Source organism: Corvus moneduloides, chromosome 1 (assembly GCF_009650955.1).
Source record: "Corvus moneduloides isolate bCorMon1 chromosome 1, bCorMon1.pri, whole genome shotgun sequence".
Taxonomy (NCBI): domain Eukaryota; kingdom Metazoa; phylum Chordata; class Aves; order Passeriformes; family Corvidae; genus Corvus; species Corvus moneduloides.
In genome coordinates, this window is record NC_045476.1 from 53,746,248 (window position 1) to 53,762,593 (window position 16,346).

The window sequence follows — 16,346 nt, forward strand, 5'->3', positions numbered from 1 at the left end:
AAGAGTGATTACTGCACAGAGATTTGGGATATTGAAAAAATTCTGGAACCCAAGTATATTGCTGAGCCTTAGAAATGTCTCATCTTGTGTGTGCCTTAGACCCATCAGTGCATTAACATTTACAATGTTCAGCCATCAACTTTGTTTGCTTGAGCATCATTCTTCCTTTATAATTTATTTCATCATTCATTATGAAAGTTCTTAAAATTCTCATGTGCATATCTGTCCTCACATACCCTTCAGCTGTGGACCCATATTTTATAATGGTGCAACCCATTGTCTTCACCTGATGTACTTTCAACTTAAATTTGCACCTACACACATGGCACGTTCTCAGTACATTGACAGCAGAATTGACTGCAATGTCCAGATTGCAAACAATCAAAACAAAAGCAACACAAACCCAAAGAGAGTCAAAGAACAGCCCTGTGTAGTTTTTGTTCCTGAGCTACAGATTCCTCAGCATAAACAGAACTGCAGGATGTAAGATTATAAGTGAGCTCAAGGGAAAACGTGGCTTAATGTAGGATGTTGATTTTTCCAAAACGAAAGGGAAAAATGAGACTATATCACTTCACTGAGCTTTAACATTATGAAAGTGCCTAAATGCACCCTTTTGTTCTCTTTCACATTATATTAGTCTTTTATTCTTCAAATCTAGGGAAATGAAGAGGTGATAGGTCACGCTGCAACTAAAAGTTCATATAGATATCTACCAGTGTGTTAAGTCATGAAATTTATGTCTCCTTCAGTACTATAATGTCTCTACTTTTCTTCCCTGCAACATGAATAGATACCTCCTGTTCTTGCCTCCAGAAGTGCTAATTTGCACAGTAGGGGACTGGTGAAATTGTTGCAAGGTAAAAGGAGTTTGAAAGCTGGCTTTCAAAAAGCCCTTAAAAGGAAAGGAAAGGAAAGGAAAGGAAAGGAAAGGAAAGGAAAGGAAAGGAAAGGAAAGGAAAGGAAAGGAAAGGAAAGGAAAGGAAAGGAAAGGAAAGGAAAGGAAAGGAAAGGAAAGGAAAGGAAAGGAAAGGAAAGGAAAGGAAAGGAAAGGAAAGGTTACTGTGGGAATAAGGAAAACATAAAGGGTAAAAATGTGAAAGGAGAAAATGAAGAGAGATATTAGAAATAATTTTTTCCCCATCCTATCTTAAAAAAATATACGAACGCAATAGTCATGAAACAGAGACAAATAGCACAGTCAGAAAGGGATATGCAGAAGGTAAGCACCACTATTGACCATGTCACTGAAGTCTGTAAAAGTGAAGATGATACAGAATATGTCACACAAATCTCCACTGGCCTCTATGTTGCAGAATAAATTTGTGGAATGAAGAAGTAATGGCAACAAAATTACAGATAGGAGGGAACTTCAGCAAAATTTAAGCAGGATTGAAAAAGAGAAGAGGAGAGGGGCGAAAAAGAGAAAGTGGTGTGGTATGTTATAAAGGGTGAGAACTTGGCAAAAACTCATAGTCAAATCAGAATGCTCTTTAGAACAGTGGTGGTTAAACACCTCAGAAAACTGAGAAACATAGAAGATCACTGTGAAATAATCTGCTATATGAAGGCTCTTCTCATCCCCAATGAAGCTGAGCATTTTCATACAAAAAAGTATGGAGCATATATCCCTTTCAAAACATTCTCTTTCTTAAGGGTTAATGGTTTTCAGACTTCTCATTTTCTTATCAGCTACACAGATGTTTCAGATGACGTGTGAAATTGAAGCCTACATAACCTGAAAGTTCCTAAAGATGCCACTGCAAAACCAGTTTTCCCAGATACTGCTTTCCAGCTCTCAGGAGAGAGCTACAACCTCCCTCCAAAACAGTGCCTCTAAAACAGGGTTTAAGAGAGACAGTTGTTGCAATTGTGGTATCATATTAATGTGTATTCCTAAAAAGTTTTAAATCTGAAAACAGCTACATGGATATTTTTACTTTTCCAGTTTTAAATGGCATAGGAAAAGTAGAAAGAATTAACATTTTGTGTGAAATTTCAATTATTTGTGCAAATACTTAAGACTTGACTACACATACAGAATTACAACATTTGTAATTAGGGAGCATATTTACAATTGAATTAATAGCACCACAAACTCCTCATGAGCACCTCACTTCTCTCTGGAGTGCATCATTATGTCCAAGACATAAGACCATGAAACTAAGACACAGAGCAGCTATGTGACTTTCCTATGAACAGGCAGGAAGTCAACAGATCTGAGAGCACACTTGGTGTACACCAAGCCTCCACACAGGCAGGTTATTACAGGGGTAACACAAGAGAGGCAGTTTTGGTGCCACACGTCAGCAAGTGAGCTTTCAAGAGAAGTATGCCAGCATATGCTGGGTTATGAGATAACTGAAATATGTTGCTATTTTGATCAGCTCATCACTGTTTCTTGCCCCTGAAATATGCCTTACTGCAGCCACACTCTCAAGAACCACCTCCAACAGTGTTCTCTGATGTCCATCAGGCCCAGGGCTCAGACTTCTTTTCTAACTCCTGCAACTATGACCTTCATGTCTTCATCACTGAACAGATCTGGAACCTCTCCTGTGAAAAGACAAAGGGGTAGGTAGGAGACGCCATACACAACACATGACAAATAATCTTCTACATGGTATTCACCCCAATGGGATTTAAGCACGTAACAAGAGCTATGGTATGATACTACATATAACTAGTAACAAAACAGTCTCCTCCTGTTCCCTATGTCTTTTTGCCTAAAAGGAACTATTCTTTTCTTTTTTCTTTTTCTTTTAAGGGATAGGAAAAAACATTGTTTTGAAATGACAAAATATTTGCCCTGATAGGAAGTTCACTTGCAAATTATGGGCCCCTCAGAATAGTGGTTCCTTATTTCACAGGCTGTTGGTAAATTGCTTACTAGTCAGGTTGCAAAAGTAAATATAACTTTTAAAAAAATCCTTCGAGATACACTCCAGCTGTCCAGATGTGCATTTTTTCTTCCATCCTATCCCCACACCCCCACATTCAGAGTCCAGATTCTCTAATCTTCAAAACATGGGTGAGGCATCATTGCTGCCTGCTACAGTTGTGCAGTCACAGGGACATTGCTTGAAATTAGTGAAATCACACCAAAACAAACATAACATTAAGTCAAAGAGATATTCTCCTTTCCCCCCAAATCGATGCACTTATGAATGGTAAGCCTTAGCAATTTGTCTCCTCAACGGGCTGTGCCGTCTTAAGCAAGTTGGATGGCTTGACTTGGCCACTCTAAAATCTCCCCCTACAAATACCTGAAAAAGAAATAATCTCTTTAAAGTTCAATGAAAACACAGATCATTTGTCACTGGAAAAGATCTTACAAGAAATTTGTTGCTTTAATCACCTGATGCCAACAAGTCATTAATCAGCACAAGAAAGTGTTCATCTGGAACCTGGGCATCTGTCAGCAAAAACACTGTGGGCATGTTCTTGGCACCAGTCTTGATGTACAAACTGGCAAGATCTACCTGTAAGGAAAGGAGGCAATCACTCATATTCTGTTAAAATGTTGATAGAGAAAAAGTGTGAAATACACGTTAGTGGTGGCAACACATCGGTGACTTCTTACTTTTTCTCAGTTTATTTACATATCACTAATTTGCTGTACAATATCCAAGGGGGAATGCAGTTTGTCTTATTTTCCACATCAGACACTGAAGTTTTGACATGACCTAGTAGTAAAGGTTGAAGAAGTCTCTCCGTGAATGTACTAAAAAGGGATATTGCAGCCATGAAAGTTCCATCAAGAACAGCAATTACCATACCAAAAATGTGTGGGAATTGCATTGAAGAGTCAGACTCATTTTAAATTCTGTTGTTTCTGAAAGACTTTTTTTGTTAGTGAATTTATTTAGGAAAGCTTTCTCAGCTGCAAAAAACCCCAACAAAACTGAGGTGCACACTGTTGCACTTTTTTTTTTGGCTGCGGCCCAGAGGGAGACATGGTATGGGACCATGTGGTATAAACATGGAATGCTTTTTGGCTTTGGTTTCCAGAAAGAACACAACCCACATCAGTTACATTTGAGTGTGACCACATTTGAAACACAGAATAAGGTCAATGCTGGCTGTTATGAACAAGCTGTCACAGAACCTAGCAAAGCAAATCTTCAGGCTTATTAACAGGGGCTTAGAAATATTCCTGCTTGGAAACAGCAGGGAGGAAATGACCACTTAAGTCCACATCTTACACTGCACATCATTTGACCAGGGAAGGAGGGCACAAGAAGTTAGACACCGTGAACACACTGAAGAACATGCTGCATTTTCCAAAGCAGAACAGCATCTACTTCCCTCAGAAAACCAGAGACTGAGAAAGCCTTGTGCTACACACACTGTGGTGGTTTGGTCATGGACCAAGGCTAACAGAAGGGCTTTTTGGGGACTGGCATCCACCAAATCTGGCCACAATCAGATCCTTATTCATCCACATCTGAAATTCAGAAATATTGCTTGCTGTCCACATAGAGTGAAGACCAAAGTGTTCTCTCCTGTGCTGATTGCTCACATAGGGCTCAGCCTTGCAAGGTCTGTAAACCTGATAAGAGCATCTCACTCAATTATATTCCTAATCTTTGCGCATGGGCAGTTTAGGTGACTAAAGGACTCACATGCAACAAGGACAAAACTTTTTCTTATGTTCACCCACTTCAACTTTACACCCCTAAACCAATACATGCTCAATGTCATGCAAAAATTTGTACTAAACCACTAATTATAAATATCAGAACTCCAACCACATCTTTGTAACATGTGAAGCAGCTGCCTTGGAAAAGTGGAGAAACTACTAAAATTCTGTGAAGCATATAAGCAGGCACTTAAATACATTTTGACTACACAGGTTTCACAAATAAAGAAAACAAGAGGTACAGCTGGAAACCACAAGAACCATAGGACTTGTTACTGTAAACTCCACTGTTTTGCCTGTGCACAAGCCTGTGCAACAAAACACATTCTTGAAGTAGTGAACTCAACAGACTCAAATAATGTCTATTATTTTACCCTGAGGCCCTGGTTTCTTCTGTGAAGTTTGGAAAAGCTCCAGGGAGCAGATGTATCCTGCCAGTCCAGACAAGCTGTGTTTACCACCTACTCCAATCAGAAGTTCATAACCCCTAGAAGCTTATAGGATAGGACTGATTCAGCACCTGATGACAAAACACCAATAAAGTAACAGTAACATAAAGTAGTTTCAACAACTTTCTAAGCAAAGTTTCTCAATTCCTTCTTATTGCATCAAGCCTGTTTTTTTCCTCCCCTCCTTTCTTTTTTTGGTCTGTTTTTGAAATAATGTTCTCCTGACACCTAAATGTACATTATCTTCACATCAGTGTTTGCTATTGCTTGCACTATTTGAGCAAGTGAAGAGTTCTTTTCCTTTATCAAATATTGAAGGTCTGCCAATGACCAGAGCTGTCTGGTTACACATTCTTTACATTGAGTTGCTCCAAAGAATCCCACCAGGATTCTGATGGGCCCTTACTGAACTCAGAACAGAGTCCTAGTGAGCTTGAAGGGAGGTGGACTGGGCTGTAGGAGCATATGAGAATTTCACATCTGGCAGTCTGCGCCACAAAGGCTGAAGGACGATGAATCACTTAATGACGAATTTGCATCAAACTTTAATTTACTCTTGGAATATCTCTCCCAGAATAATTAAAGCATGCTGTTATTTGCTGATCATAGAATACTATAGGAGGATTGAGGCCAGATGAGGACTTGCCCCAAAATTAGACAAGATCTAATTGCTAAAATTTTGAAATGCGTGTTTGAGGTAATTCCTCTCACAGAAAATTATGTTTGAGACATTGACAGAAATCTCTTGCAGTTTATATTCTAATAATTTTTATAAGCATCTAAAATTATTTTCAAAATTTCATTTTTAACATCAGATGCAGATTCTAGAAGATGAAAGACCAGATCTTAGAGACAGCATGTTGGACCTTTTGCTCAATTTTTCTTACATGTATCAATGAAATATCCCCTTCATTCTCTTTATGTCTCATGCCACTGAAAAAAGTTATTGAAAAAACTCTTGAAAAAAACATTGATGAGAACCTTCTTAAATGAAGGGATAATGTGTCTAATCTGGTTGCATCTAATAAAGAGCTAAAAACCTGTCCAACAAAAACATTACTGGAAGCCAATTCTCTTTGACTTCACTGTAGAACTTTGTCAGTCTTATTCATTATTTAACAATGGATCCATAAAAAAAAACCATAAAAGGTGCAGAAAAAACTTACGGGATTTAATTTCACAATTACTTTTCCAGGACTGCCAGGTTGTAAGCCTAGGACACCCTGCCACTTTGTTTGCCAAACTAAGATACTACTCTCAGTCACTAGGCTGAGAGAAGATAATGGCTTACCAATATTTTCAAGCGAAACTAGCGATACCTGAGAAGGCTTCTGTCTGCAGGTCTGATGATTATCACATCAACCTCTAAATCAGCCTAAAAAAACCTACAGTCCCTATGAAAGGTCCACGTGGTTATCTTTGAAATTTAAGCATTTCTTTAATCCTCTTGGAGTGAAACTTCTACAATAGACTGCTTTGTCAAGAGTGCTTCTCTTACACAGCTCCTGTCTGATTACGTGCAAAGTGAAAAACGATGACACTGAAATCCTAGTCCAACTCACTGAGAAGAAAAGTTTGTGTGCTAAACCATTTGACACTGCCAATAATACAAACTGCTTCAACAAAACTTATCTCTGCCAGCAGGGGCCTCTGTCTCTTTCTGGAAATCACTGATATTACACATGACCAGAGTGACGGTATCTATTGAAGAAAAATTACAAATAATGACAAGAGCAACAATGAAGTCTGTGCCTCACTTACTCAGCAAAATCTTCATCTTCTGAAAACTGGCTGGTTTTCTTCTGTGCAGAAAAACAAAGGAAATGTAGTAAATCAGATTTTAGAAACATAACAGAAGCTGAGATTTGGAGCCATGATGGGTACTAAGATATTGGCTGACATGACAGAAACAAGTTACATTAAACTGAAGTAAGGTAAGCATACATATGAAAAAAAAAGGTATGGATAAATAAAATAAATCTATGATGACACTTAGAAGTCTTGGCTGGTTTAGGTTTAAAAAAGTACAAGGCTGGGCAGCAAAGCAGCTCCAGGTCTGCCATGCATTATTTAGTATATGCTTAAGGTATTGTCCTGGCTTTGAACTAACCTAATTTTAAAAGCATTTTCCTTTTCTTGGAAACAAAAGACAGATATTGCTTTTCTTATAAAGGCCTGATACATCATTAACTAATTAAAAGATAAGGCAAACTGTCTACAGCATTATAGATTATCTTTCCAGCCTCAGAAAATAAGTGGTGTTAATTTCTGTGGAGTGCAAAAAAAGGGTGAATCTCTGTTTAAACAAACAGTGGAGGTTATTTTTAACACTGAGCCACAATCTGCTCTTCCATAAGGGCACCAGCAAAGTCTATTTATCAGCTCTATTGCTGCATGCCCTGCATAAACCTTCCACTAAGAGTGCTATGAGTCTGCACTGCAACAACCCCTCAACAGCAGAAAGCAACGACTTCATGCAAGCATAGTTAGCATCATGATGGATTACACGTTCCCTTTTTAGATATTCCAGTTACACCCACTGCATGGCACCCTCAGACAAAATTGGGTTCATAGAAGCATGTCATTGTAGCTCTCTAGGAACTCCTCAATTTGCTCCCCACTGCGATGTACAGTTCCAGTAAATAAGACCTATCACCACTCAGTTTTTAACTTGCTGGCATGAGGCAAAATACTTTCCAGCTACAAACATACCTCAAAATACTTGTCCATAGTGTCCATCATAATTTTGTAATAGAAATTACAGTCTTTGCTTTCCACTAGTTTATTCCCATAGACATGTGCCAACTCATGATCCAGAGATACTGAATATCATTTGGTTGCTGTAAACACTTGGGTGTAGGAAACAAAATGCCCTAAAGATAACAAAATATTTTCTTTTTTAATGTTGTCATGTGGCATCAAAATTGGATGTCTAAAGGAAGACTAACTGATATATTCTGCAAAGACATTAGTTATACTTAGTAGATATCCAGTAGATACTGTGCTTGAAACCATACATTCTTTAACATGAACCAGAATGTCTCTAAATTAGCAAGTTCTCCAGCCAGTTGAACATGCAAAATATAGTTAAAACAAATGTCTGTTCTCCACTGACTGGGACGCTTAGTGGGCACAGGACACACGGAAGCAATGGCACCACCAGGACCTTCCATGGTCACTAGCCCTGTTTTCCAACAGTGCTCAAGAAAACAGGACAGAGGTCATCATGACAAAATTAGCACTTTCTCAACTGTCACCTCAAACTTCCTTCTTTCACAACTTCCACACCAGGATGGGTGCAAACACACATGATGGGCCAGTGCAATCCCACCAAAACAAGGTGTGTGGTGTACAAGAAGACCTGACAAGTCCTTCCCTCCTTGCCTTCACAGTGATCCATGGGGTGGGAAGACAAAAATCATATTCTGTGAAAGAACAGAGCTGCACTCCAAGGAACAGAAAAGCAGATAAAAACAAACCAGGATCAGACTCATGTAATTTTACAAGAGAGGCCAGGATTTACTGACCCTATTATATCCTTCCCTCATTTCTGTCTTTAATCTCTGGTATGGTGTTTGGCTACCCTTTGAAGACCCTGCTTCATGGAAAGGGTTGTCAAGCACTGGAACAGGATACCCAAGGATATGGCTGAGTCAGCATCCATGGAGGTATTTAAAAGACATATAGATGTGGCACTTAGGTCCATGATTAATGGTGGACATGGCAATGCTAGACTAATGGCTGGTATCGTTGATCCTAGAAGTCTTTTGCTACCTAAATAATTTTGTGATTTTATTATCATTGTTTCAGAGTTTCTTCAATCTCTGTTTTATTCTACCCAGTCTTCCAAAAGTTGTTTTTCCCTTTGAAATGCTGACCTTCTCCTCTCAAAAACCAACCAAAGAAAACAGTAAGCATAGAAAAGTTTGCAAACCATTGCTCTATTTCCACTGAATACATTTTATGTCTCATCTTTCTACCCATCTCCTCTACCTGACTATGGTCCCCTTAGGGCAGGGACCATCTTCTACTTTGTACAAAAAGCATCTGTTCTTCATCAGTCCACAATTCAATGTCCACCATTAGATTATAAATATCAACAATAATAGAGTGTTGCCAGGCACATTAGCCCATGATGTAGACCTGAAAGCCATTGGAGAGGTCTCTCATATTAAGGATATAGTGGAACTTCATATCAGTTGGTGGGAAGTTTTGAATTCCTGCCTGGTGAAGACATATATCTGCTGTAAGGTGGCTCGAGTACTCTTGATTACTGGTGGAGTACAGGCTTGTTGCTGGAAGTGGAAGCGAACTATCTTTCTATAGACGGCAATCAGGGAGTCTGAAGAAAGGAAGTTGAAGGCAAATACTGCAAAATGTCTCTGAAAATAAAAAGGGAAAAGGAGATGAAGATTCTCCAGCATTGGACAGCAGATAAGAGTCAATGAAGTGTTAAATGACAATACAGCCTGGTGAGCATATAGCTACTTGTGTGTCACAGAAAATACTTCATTTCTAGCTTCATCCTTAATGCAGTCCCACAGCAGTTGCATGTCTGGTTACGAGCCCCAGGGGCACATGTGACAGGTGAATGACCACATGAGACTGCAATTCAGGGGACTCTCCATGTCATAATAAATCTAGTGTGGCTCTTTGTGTTTAGCTATAAGAACAGAAAGATTTTCAACCTGTACTAAATTTCAAACACTATGTTTTCTCCTATTCCCTTTCATCGCCTACCTATTGTAGTGGAAAGCAAAATAGTAATTATTTCATGTATTAAATACAGGATTGCTATAATATGACACTTCAAACTCTGCCTGGAGCTTAGGCTTGATAATGAAGCTGCCAGCAGCTGGATTCATATAAGCAACATACTGAAAATTATGAAGTTCTTTAATAGTTAGCTTCTGCCTAACGTAATTGAGAAAGAAAATGTAGCTTGATTAATATTAGTGACAAAACACGGAAGAACTGTACATTTCCAGGCTTAACCTCAGTTGAAGAATCAACAGTTCTGTCCTACAGGAAATCTGGGATACAAATATCCATGGAAGTATCAAATTGGGATTGACATTTTTAAACTAAGAATAATCTCACATTTTCTATCACATAATATTTTTTCAAAATTTCTGTTGCAATTAAGATACTACATTTTCACAAAAGCTTCTGATGATAAAGCTTTTTTGTAATGAAACTGGCTCCAAACCTACTTGGATGAGTAAAGCATGGTGAAAAGAAGTACAAATCAGAATGCACACAATCATCCCTCATCACAGATAAGAGCAAAATTACCTGATCTCAATAAGAAAAAAACCAGTGAAGATCATCATAGAGTGTGAGGGGGCATGCTCCTCTATTTGCTTCATTATCCAACACTCTTTCTGGCTCTCCAGATGACACAGCTCCTGGTGAATTAAAAGGAGGCTGCCTAAAAAGTGAAATTAAAAAACAACAACAAAAAAAGGCTCTGAGTTGCTGGCAATTTGTATTCTTTTTGTCCAAATATAAAGAGAATCTTGTTTCTTTAGATGTCAGTGTACATCTGAACTAGGACAAGCAGGTCTTTCGAAGAAATACTGTGAAATGAAAACTCATGAATAATGCAGCTGTTCTCTGCTCAAATCAACAAATCTTTCCTTCCCAGAACTTCACAGAATAATGCCTTCTCTTTCTTTCCATGTGTTTGCAATGGATTTTACTCTATTTTACAATTCTTAAGTAGTTATATTAAATTCCTGAATTGCATGGTCAGCATTTTTCTTGATTTGATCTGTTTTGTAAAAATGGAAAGTTTTAACTTTTGGGTAGGCTTTATTTTAAAAGAATTCAAAACCATCCAAAAGAAAGAAGCATCAACCCTTTTAAGCACTAAGGACTTTGAGATCTGAACTCTGAAATCTTTGTGAAAGAACAAAAGGTTTCTTATCTCAAAAAGAATATAGTTTTGGGAAGAAAACAGGAGAGCATTGAGACAGGAGCTTTACATGTCACTGAATTAGACCTGACTGATTTCTCCAAGCCAGAGATGTTTCAGATTTGAGTCGTTGCTTCATTTTCTTTTCTCTTTACATCTTGTTCCTTAACAAGATATCTAGCTGACATGTGGTGTCATTCCTTCATGGGATGAAGTATGATCTAGTGAAAAAATTTATACACTTCATCTGCATTAAAAGATGCAAGAACAGTACAGATCATTCACGATGTTTTCTTTGTAAGTCACGTATTTTCTTCATGTCACATAAGATGACATGCTTGTATATGGACAAGAACCTAATGCACATTTATGATAACAAATTATTTACACAGGATATTGGTCTTCCTGTAACAGAATGAACTAAAACACTAATCCATTGATTTTGGACTGGAAACTTTATATTTACACAGGTTCTGGTGAAAGGATGCCAATATATTTTAACTGCCAAAAAATTAAATTGTCCTTTGGAAAGTAAGAAGGGAATTCCTGTTGTCACCTACTCTAGGAGGCAGTGCAGGGGGTTGGACTAGATGATCTCCAGAGGTCCCTTCCAAACCTAACAGTTCTGAGATTCTGTGACTACCTTCTGTAACTACCTTCTTCACCCAAATCAACTGAATTATCCTTCAGTGGCCATTTTCTATGTTTTTATTCTCATGGCAGAGACAGACTGTTCATTTGAACCAGTATCATAAAGCTTCTACGGATTTTGTCTGTTGTCTTTACAGGTGAAGAAAATGCAGAGAGTGTTAGAGGCTAAACACCTGGGAAGCTGCATTTCAGGGAATCTGTATCTCAGCCATCCCTGCTCTCAACAGCCAATCAATGGGGCCAACATCCAGCAGCTCCATCAAAAGCAGCTGAAGGATACCTTCCTTCCAAGGCTCTCCATAGCCCCTTTGCTTTCTGCTTCTCTTTTCTAAAATGGTTTATAACCTTCCAGAAGCATATGCTTTTCTCTTTAATCAATTAATTTTGAAGCTTTCTGTTTTTTCTGTGGTTTAGGGTTGCCATGATGGACCACACTACAGAAAGTGTATCATAGCATCAATAAATGCTCACCAGGGTCAATGATCAACATGCTGCCGAATCAATGCATGAGGCTGATCCATTCCATATCTATCCACTTCAGGCATATTCAAATCACCAGTAAAATAGATAAATTTCTCATTCTTTTACTGGACCATAGGTATGACCAGGTTCTTTCTCCAGCTTTTTTCCAAATATCCCTGAAATGTAACACAAAGGCATAAAAATTATTACCGTATGAAGCAACATTGAAACTAAACAAAATCAGGAATTCAAAATCATGCTGGCTCAAATTCATGAAACGTTTCACTAACTACAAGGTTGTTTTTTTTTTTAACTGTTGAAGTCCTTAGTAATCAGAGAAACTCACAGTCTCTGAAAACACATCACCCTGGGATTCTGAATTCCAGAAAAGTCTTGTTGATTTACTTGATTGACTACTTCACAGCTTTTGAAAATCTCACAGCATATCCATCTGCATCCTTTGAAACTGAAATGCTTCGAATGTGAACTCCCCAGGTATCCTGACACTCAGAAAATTAATCAGTGAGCAGATTATTTTCTCCTTCTCCTTGGAGAGATTAAATAAGAACTTAACCAAAATACGTAAAGTGCAAAAATATGAATGATAGCTATCATTAAATCAGGACATTTAATCAGGAATTGAATGCAATATCATCTCCCAGACTAAGGAATATTAAGGTGATTGTATTAAATTTCAGCCTATTCCCCCAAGTAAGGTGCTTACACGATGGTCAGTGCAGACCATTAGGTACAAATTTACTACAACAGTGAACAAATTAACTCAAAGGTCCTTATGTATTCATCAGAACTGTAAAATATTGAGACACAAACTTTCAGTTTATACAATTTTTATCCAACTGCACTGCTTCCCTTAGATATGTAAGTGAAAAAATAACTACAGAAAGCTGCTAAGTCATGTTGAAAACACAGAAGAAAAAAACTTTTATTAAGCATTATTATAATTCTGAACTCTGGTACGATGTGATCCTCAACTTTTGCCACTTAGTGAAGTATTCCACAGATACATAAGAAAGTATTCATCCTCCACAGAAGCTTGATTGCTAATTGCACACTTTCTATTCTGCACATGGAAACAAGAACCTGCAGAAATCACTAGAAATTTATTAAAGCAGGACTGGAAAACTAACAACCTTCCTAGGTCATATATTTTTGTTGTTCAAATTATCACAGAAACTATTTTGAACAAAATAAAACCACAGTAATAGGCGAACGCCAAGGAAAACTTCAGTAAGTCACAGTGACTGGGACTCTCATCTTCAACAAGCAGGCTAAATTGTCTCTGTCTCAGAGCTGGGATTTGAACCAAAGGGTGTTATGAAACATTTAGGGAATATAGTGGTTAAAATTCTTACAGCACAGCAGAGAATTTAATGCAGACTCAATACTGTTTGTCAAGAAGAAAAAGATTTTTCAAAAAGTTATGTACATCTAATCGAGATTTTTTTTTGTCCAGTCAATAATGTAAGGAATTTGGGATACACCTGCTATTGATTTTGAGATGATGAAAGCCACAATTTAATAAGACTTTAATATTTTTCAGTAAGAAATGCCTGTATGAAAGAAAAAAGATATATTATCTGTTCCATGTATAATAAGTAGAATAGGCAAAAATTGAGACTACTGACTTTTTTTTCTTTTGTGTTGCACTGTGCATTAAAATACTTTGGGCTAGGCAAAAGAAAGACTGAAATGTAAGTATACAGTTGTGAAATAGTCTTGCTTCTTTGAAAACTGGGCAACCTGTTCATGAGAGCTTGTATGAAATAGAAACTGCACTTACACGGGGACAGCTGAATGCTGGATGTTGCAGCAGACTTGTTAGTTCCTTGGGCAAAGCAGAATAAGCAAATACATCACTGCAAGCAGTTTCCAGCAGGACTACAGAAGTACTGTCATCTTAGATTTTTCAGTGAAATGAATCGTCTGCAAACCTCAACAGTGATTTTGACAGGCCAACTCAACAAAGGTAACAAATGCTTCCAAGGCCATTTCTGTCTAGTCACAGTCAGCTGAAAGGATGGCACTGACTGAAGAAGTAAAATAAGCAAATAAAGAGTGAAGGTGTGCTGGAGGACAGGACAGAAATGGAGAACCTCAATGTATTTGCAACTGGATGATCATAAATTTTGGGGAAAAAAGCTGTGACTGCACTTACCCCGCTTTACTACCACAGAAGGGAAAAAACTTTTTGCAGAAACCATGTGCATATGAAAGGCTTAAAGTGTCTTAATTACATAAAGGACAATTTTGTTCTTTTATCTCAGTGTGTAGCCATAATTTTAAACCCCGAATTAGGAATCCTCCCTCTTGACCCTTAACCTTATCTAAATTTTAAATAAGGTCCACAACTGTAATCTATATAGACTTACACATTTTTGTTCTCTGTGGCAGTGTTCCTGACTTAAGTATTATTGAGGACCCCATACTTAATATACCGATATTAGTTTGCATCAGAACATGCCTCCATCAAGCAACATTTTGAAATTTTCTGCTGTTCTAGAGGCAGAGTGGGTGAGTCATACGCCTTGGGGGAATGCTAAATAAAACCCTACACTATATGCTAATCTCACCCACTCTAGCAGATACCTCAAAAAAAGTTATGTGGCTACAGATATGATGAGAACTGACAGAAAATACTGCAGATTAGAAGTTGTATGATCTGTAAGAAAAACCTTTTAACCTGTGAACTATGGAAAGAGCATAGCAATGAATAGTAGTGAATCACTATACTTTAACAAGTTCACCTCTTAAGCTCTTTTTAATGAACTAAGTCTTAATTTAAATTGCTCATTTGTGCAATTTGCTGGGAATGATTCTTTCCGTTATGAAAACAATCCACAATTTGACTGTTCCAAATAATTGCTTGGAGTGATAGTTTAGGACACATGAAGGCATTTCAGTGTATCACTTGAATGCATTTTCCAGGAAGAAATACTGGTACACACAAACACAAAAATCACATAAGAGGCCATAATTTTGATCTATACATGACAGTACAAAATCATTCTGTCACAGCTCACCAAGACAATGTTGTAAACACAATGGAAAGGGAACACCATGTACTTGTTTCTGGATCGTCATGCAGTTCTTCACCCACTGTGATTAGCAGAGGGACGTGGTAGCAGAGCATTTAACAGGAGGAACTTGGCTAAAGAGCAGTGGACAGAAGGAAGAGATGCAGACAATAAGATGATCCATTTCTTTGCTCGTGTCTTAATTTTTCTTAGAAGGTGCAGTTAGAAGGTTCGTAAACTCTCAGACTTTATGCCACAAGACTGTTGGTGGGTGTGACACACTTGGAGAACAAGAGCCTGTGATGTTGACTTCACTTCTTTGGTTTATTTAAGAAGTTTCCTGCAAGAAGAATACACAATCTCTGCTGTCCAGGAGCTCCTTTCATCAGCTTCTCCTTGCAATGGAAAGTGTTATGTTTTTGTACTCTAGAGCCATGGCCATAGTTGCTACTGGAGTGGCAGTCATTAGCTGAAAAATCTCTCCCTGATCAGAGGAATTTCTGAAAGCCTTTTAAGGCTGATTCCCCATTAAAGGAACTATGACAGTTTACAACAGCTCATGATCTCACTCTGATGCACAGCAGATTTCTTTTCTCCTAATCTTTCCATTCATTTTGAGGGGCAAAAAGGTGATTAAGTTCTGTTAATTCAGAATTCCATGTTAACGTGAATTTGGAAACACTTCAAAGGAAAAACTAAGGTATAAAGAAGACAAAATGGTCTTTGCTTATCTGATGTGAATACAACACATTATTGAAATTAACACAAGACATGAAAGAAAAACAAGGTAAAAACTTATTCAATTAAGATTTGTGGATTGATACCTATTTTTTTAAACCTGGTGAAAATGTAATCCATTAGCAGCAATGTAGATTGGCTTGAAAATTAGACAACTGATTGCAAAAGCAGTTAAATTACACATCAATGTGTAATTTATAATAATAATGTAATAAATGTTTCTAAAGATTTTATCTGAAGACTTCTAAAATTGTAGAAAGTTTTAAAACTGAAAAATTGTTTTTTGGTATCTTCTTCCAGACATTTGAGAGGATAAGCCAGTGTTTTAACTTACTTCTCTAGTGCTTTTCATGTCATGAAAAGCTGTAGAGCAAAGAGGGCACATCATTTTTTCAGGATAGTTGTTTCCTGTTCAAGTTATGGGAAGGATAAAAAGAGAGATGGCAAAGACG

At 37.7% G+C, this 16,346-nt stretch overlaps 1 protein-coding gene across 1 annotated transcript in view; it reads right to left on the bottom strand.

The window, feature by feature from the left end:
- DNAH11 (dynein axonemal heavy chain 11) overlaps window positions 1–16,346 on the bottom strand; it is a 105,726-nt gene that overhangs the window by 75,232 nt on the left and 14,148 nt on the right. The window contains 11 exon segments of the mRNA XM_032104767.1: window positions 2,424–2,556; window positions 3,359–3,504; window positions 5,025–5,162; window positions 7,626–7,671; window positions 7,674–7,904; window positions 7,907–7,964; window positions 9,235–9,353; window positions 9,356–9,473; window positions 9,912–10,013; window positions 12,130–12,243; window positions 12,245–12,297. Coding sequence (XP_031960658.1) covers window positions 2,424–2,556; window positions 3,359–3,504; window positions 5,025–5,162; window positions 7,626–7,671; window positions 7,674–7,904; window positions 7,907–7,964; window positions 9,235–9,353; window positions 9,356–9,473; window positions 9,912–10,013; window positions 12,130–12,243; window positions 12,245–12,297 — 1,258 coding nt within the window.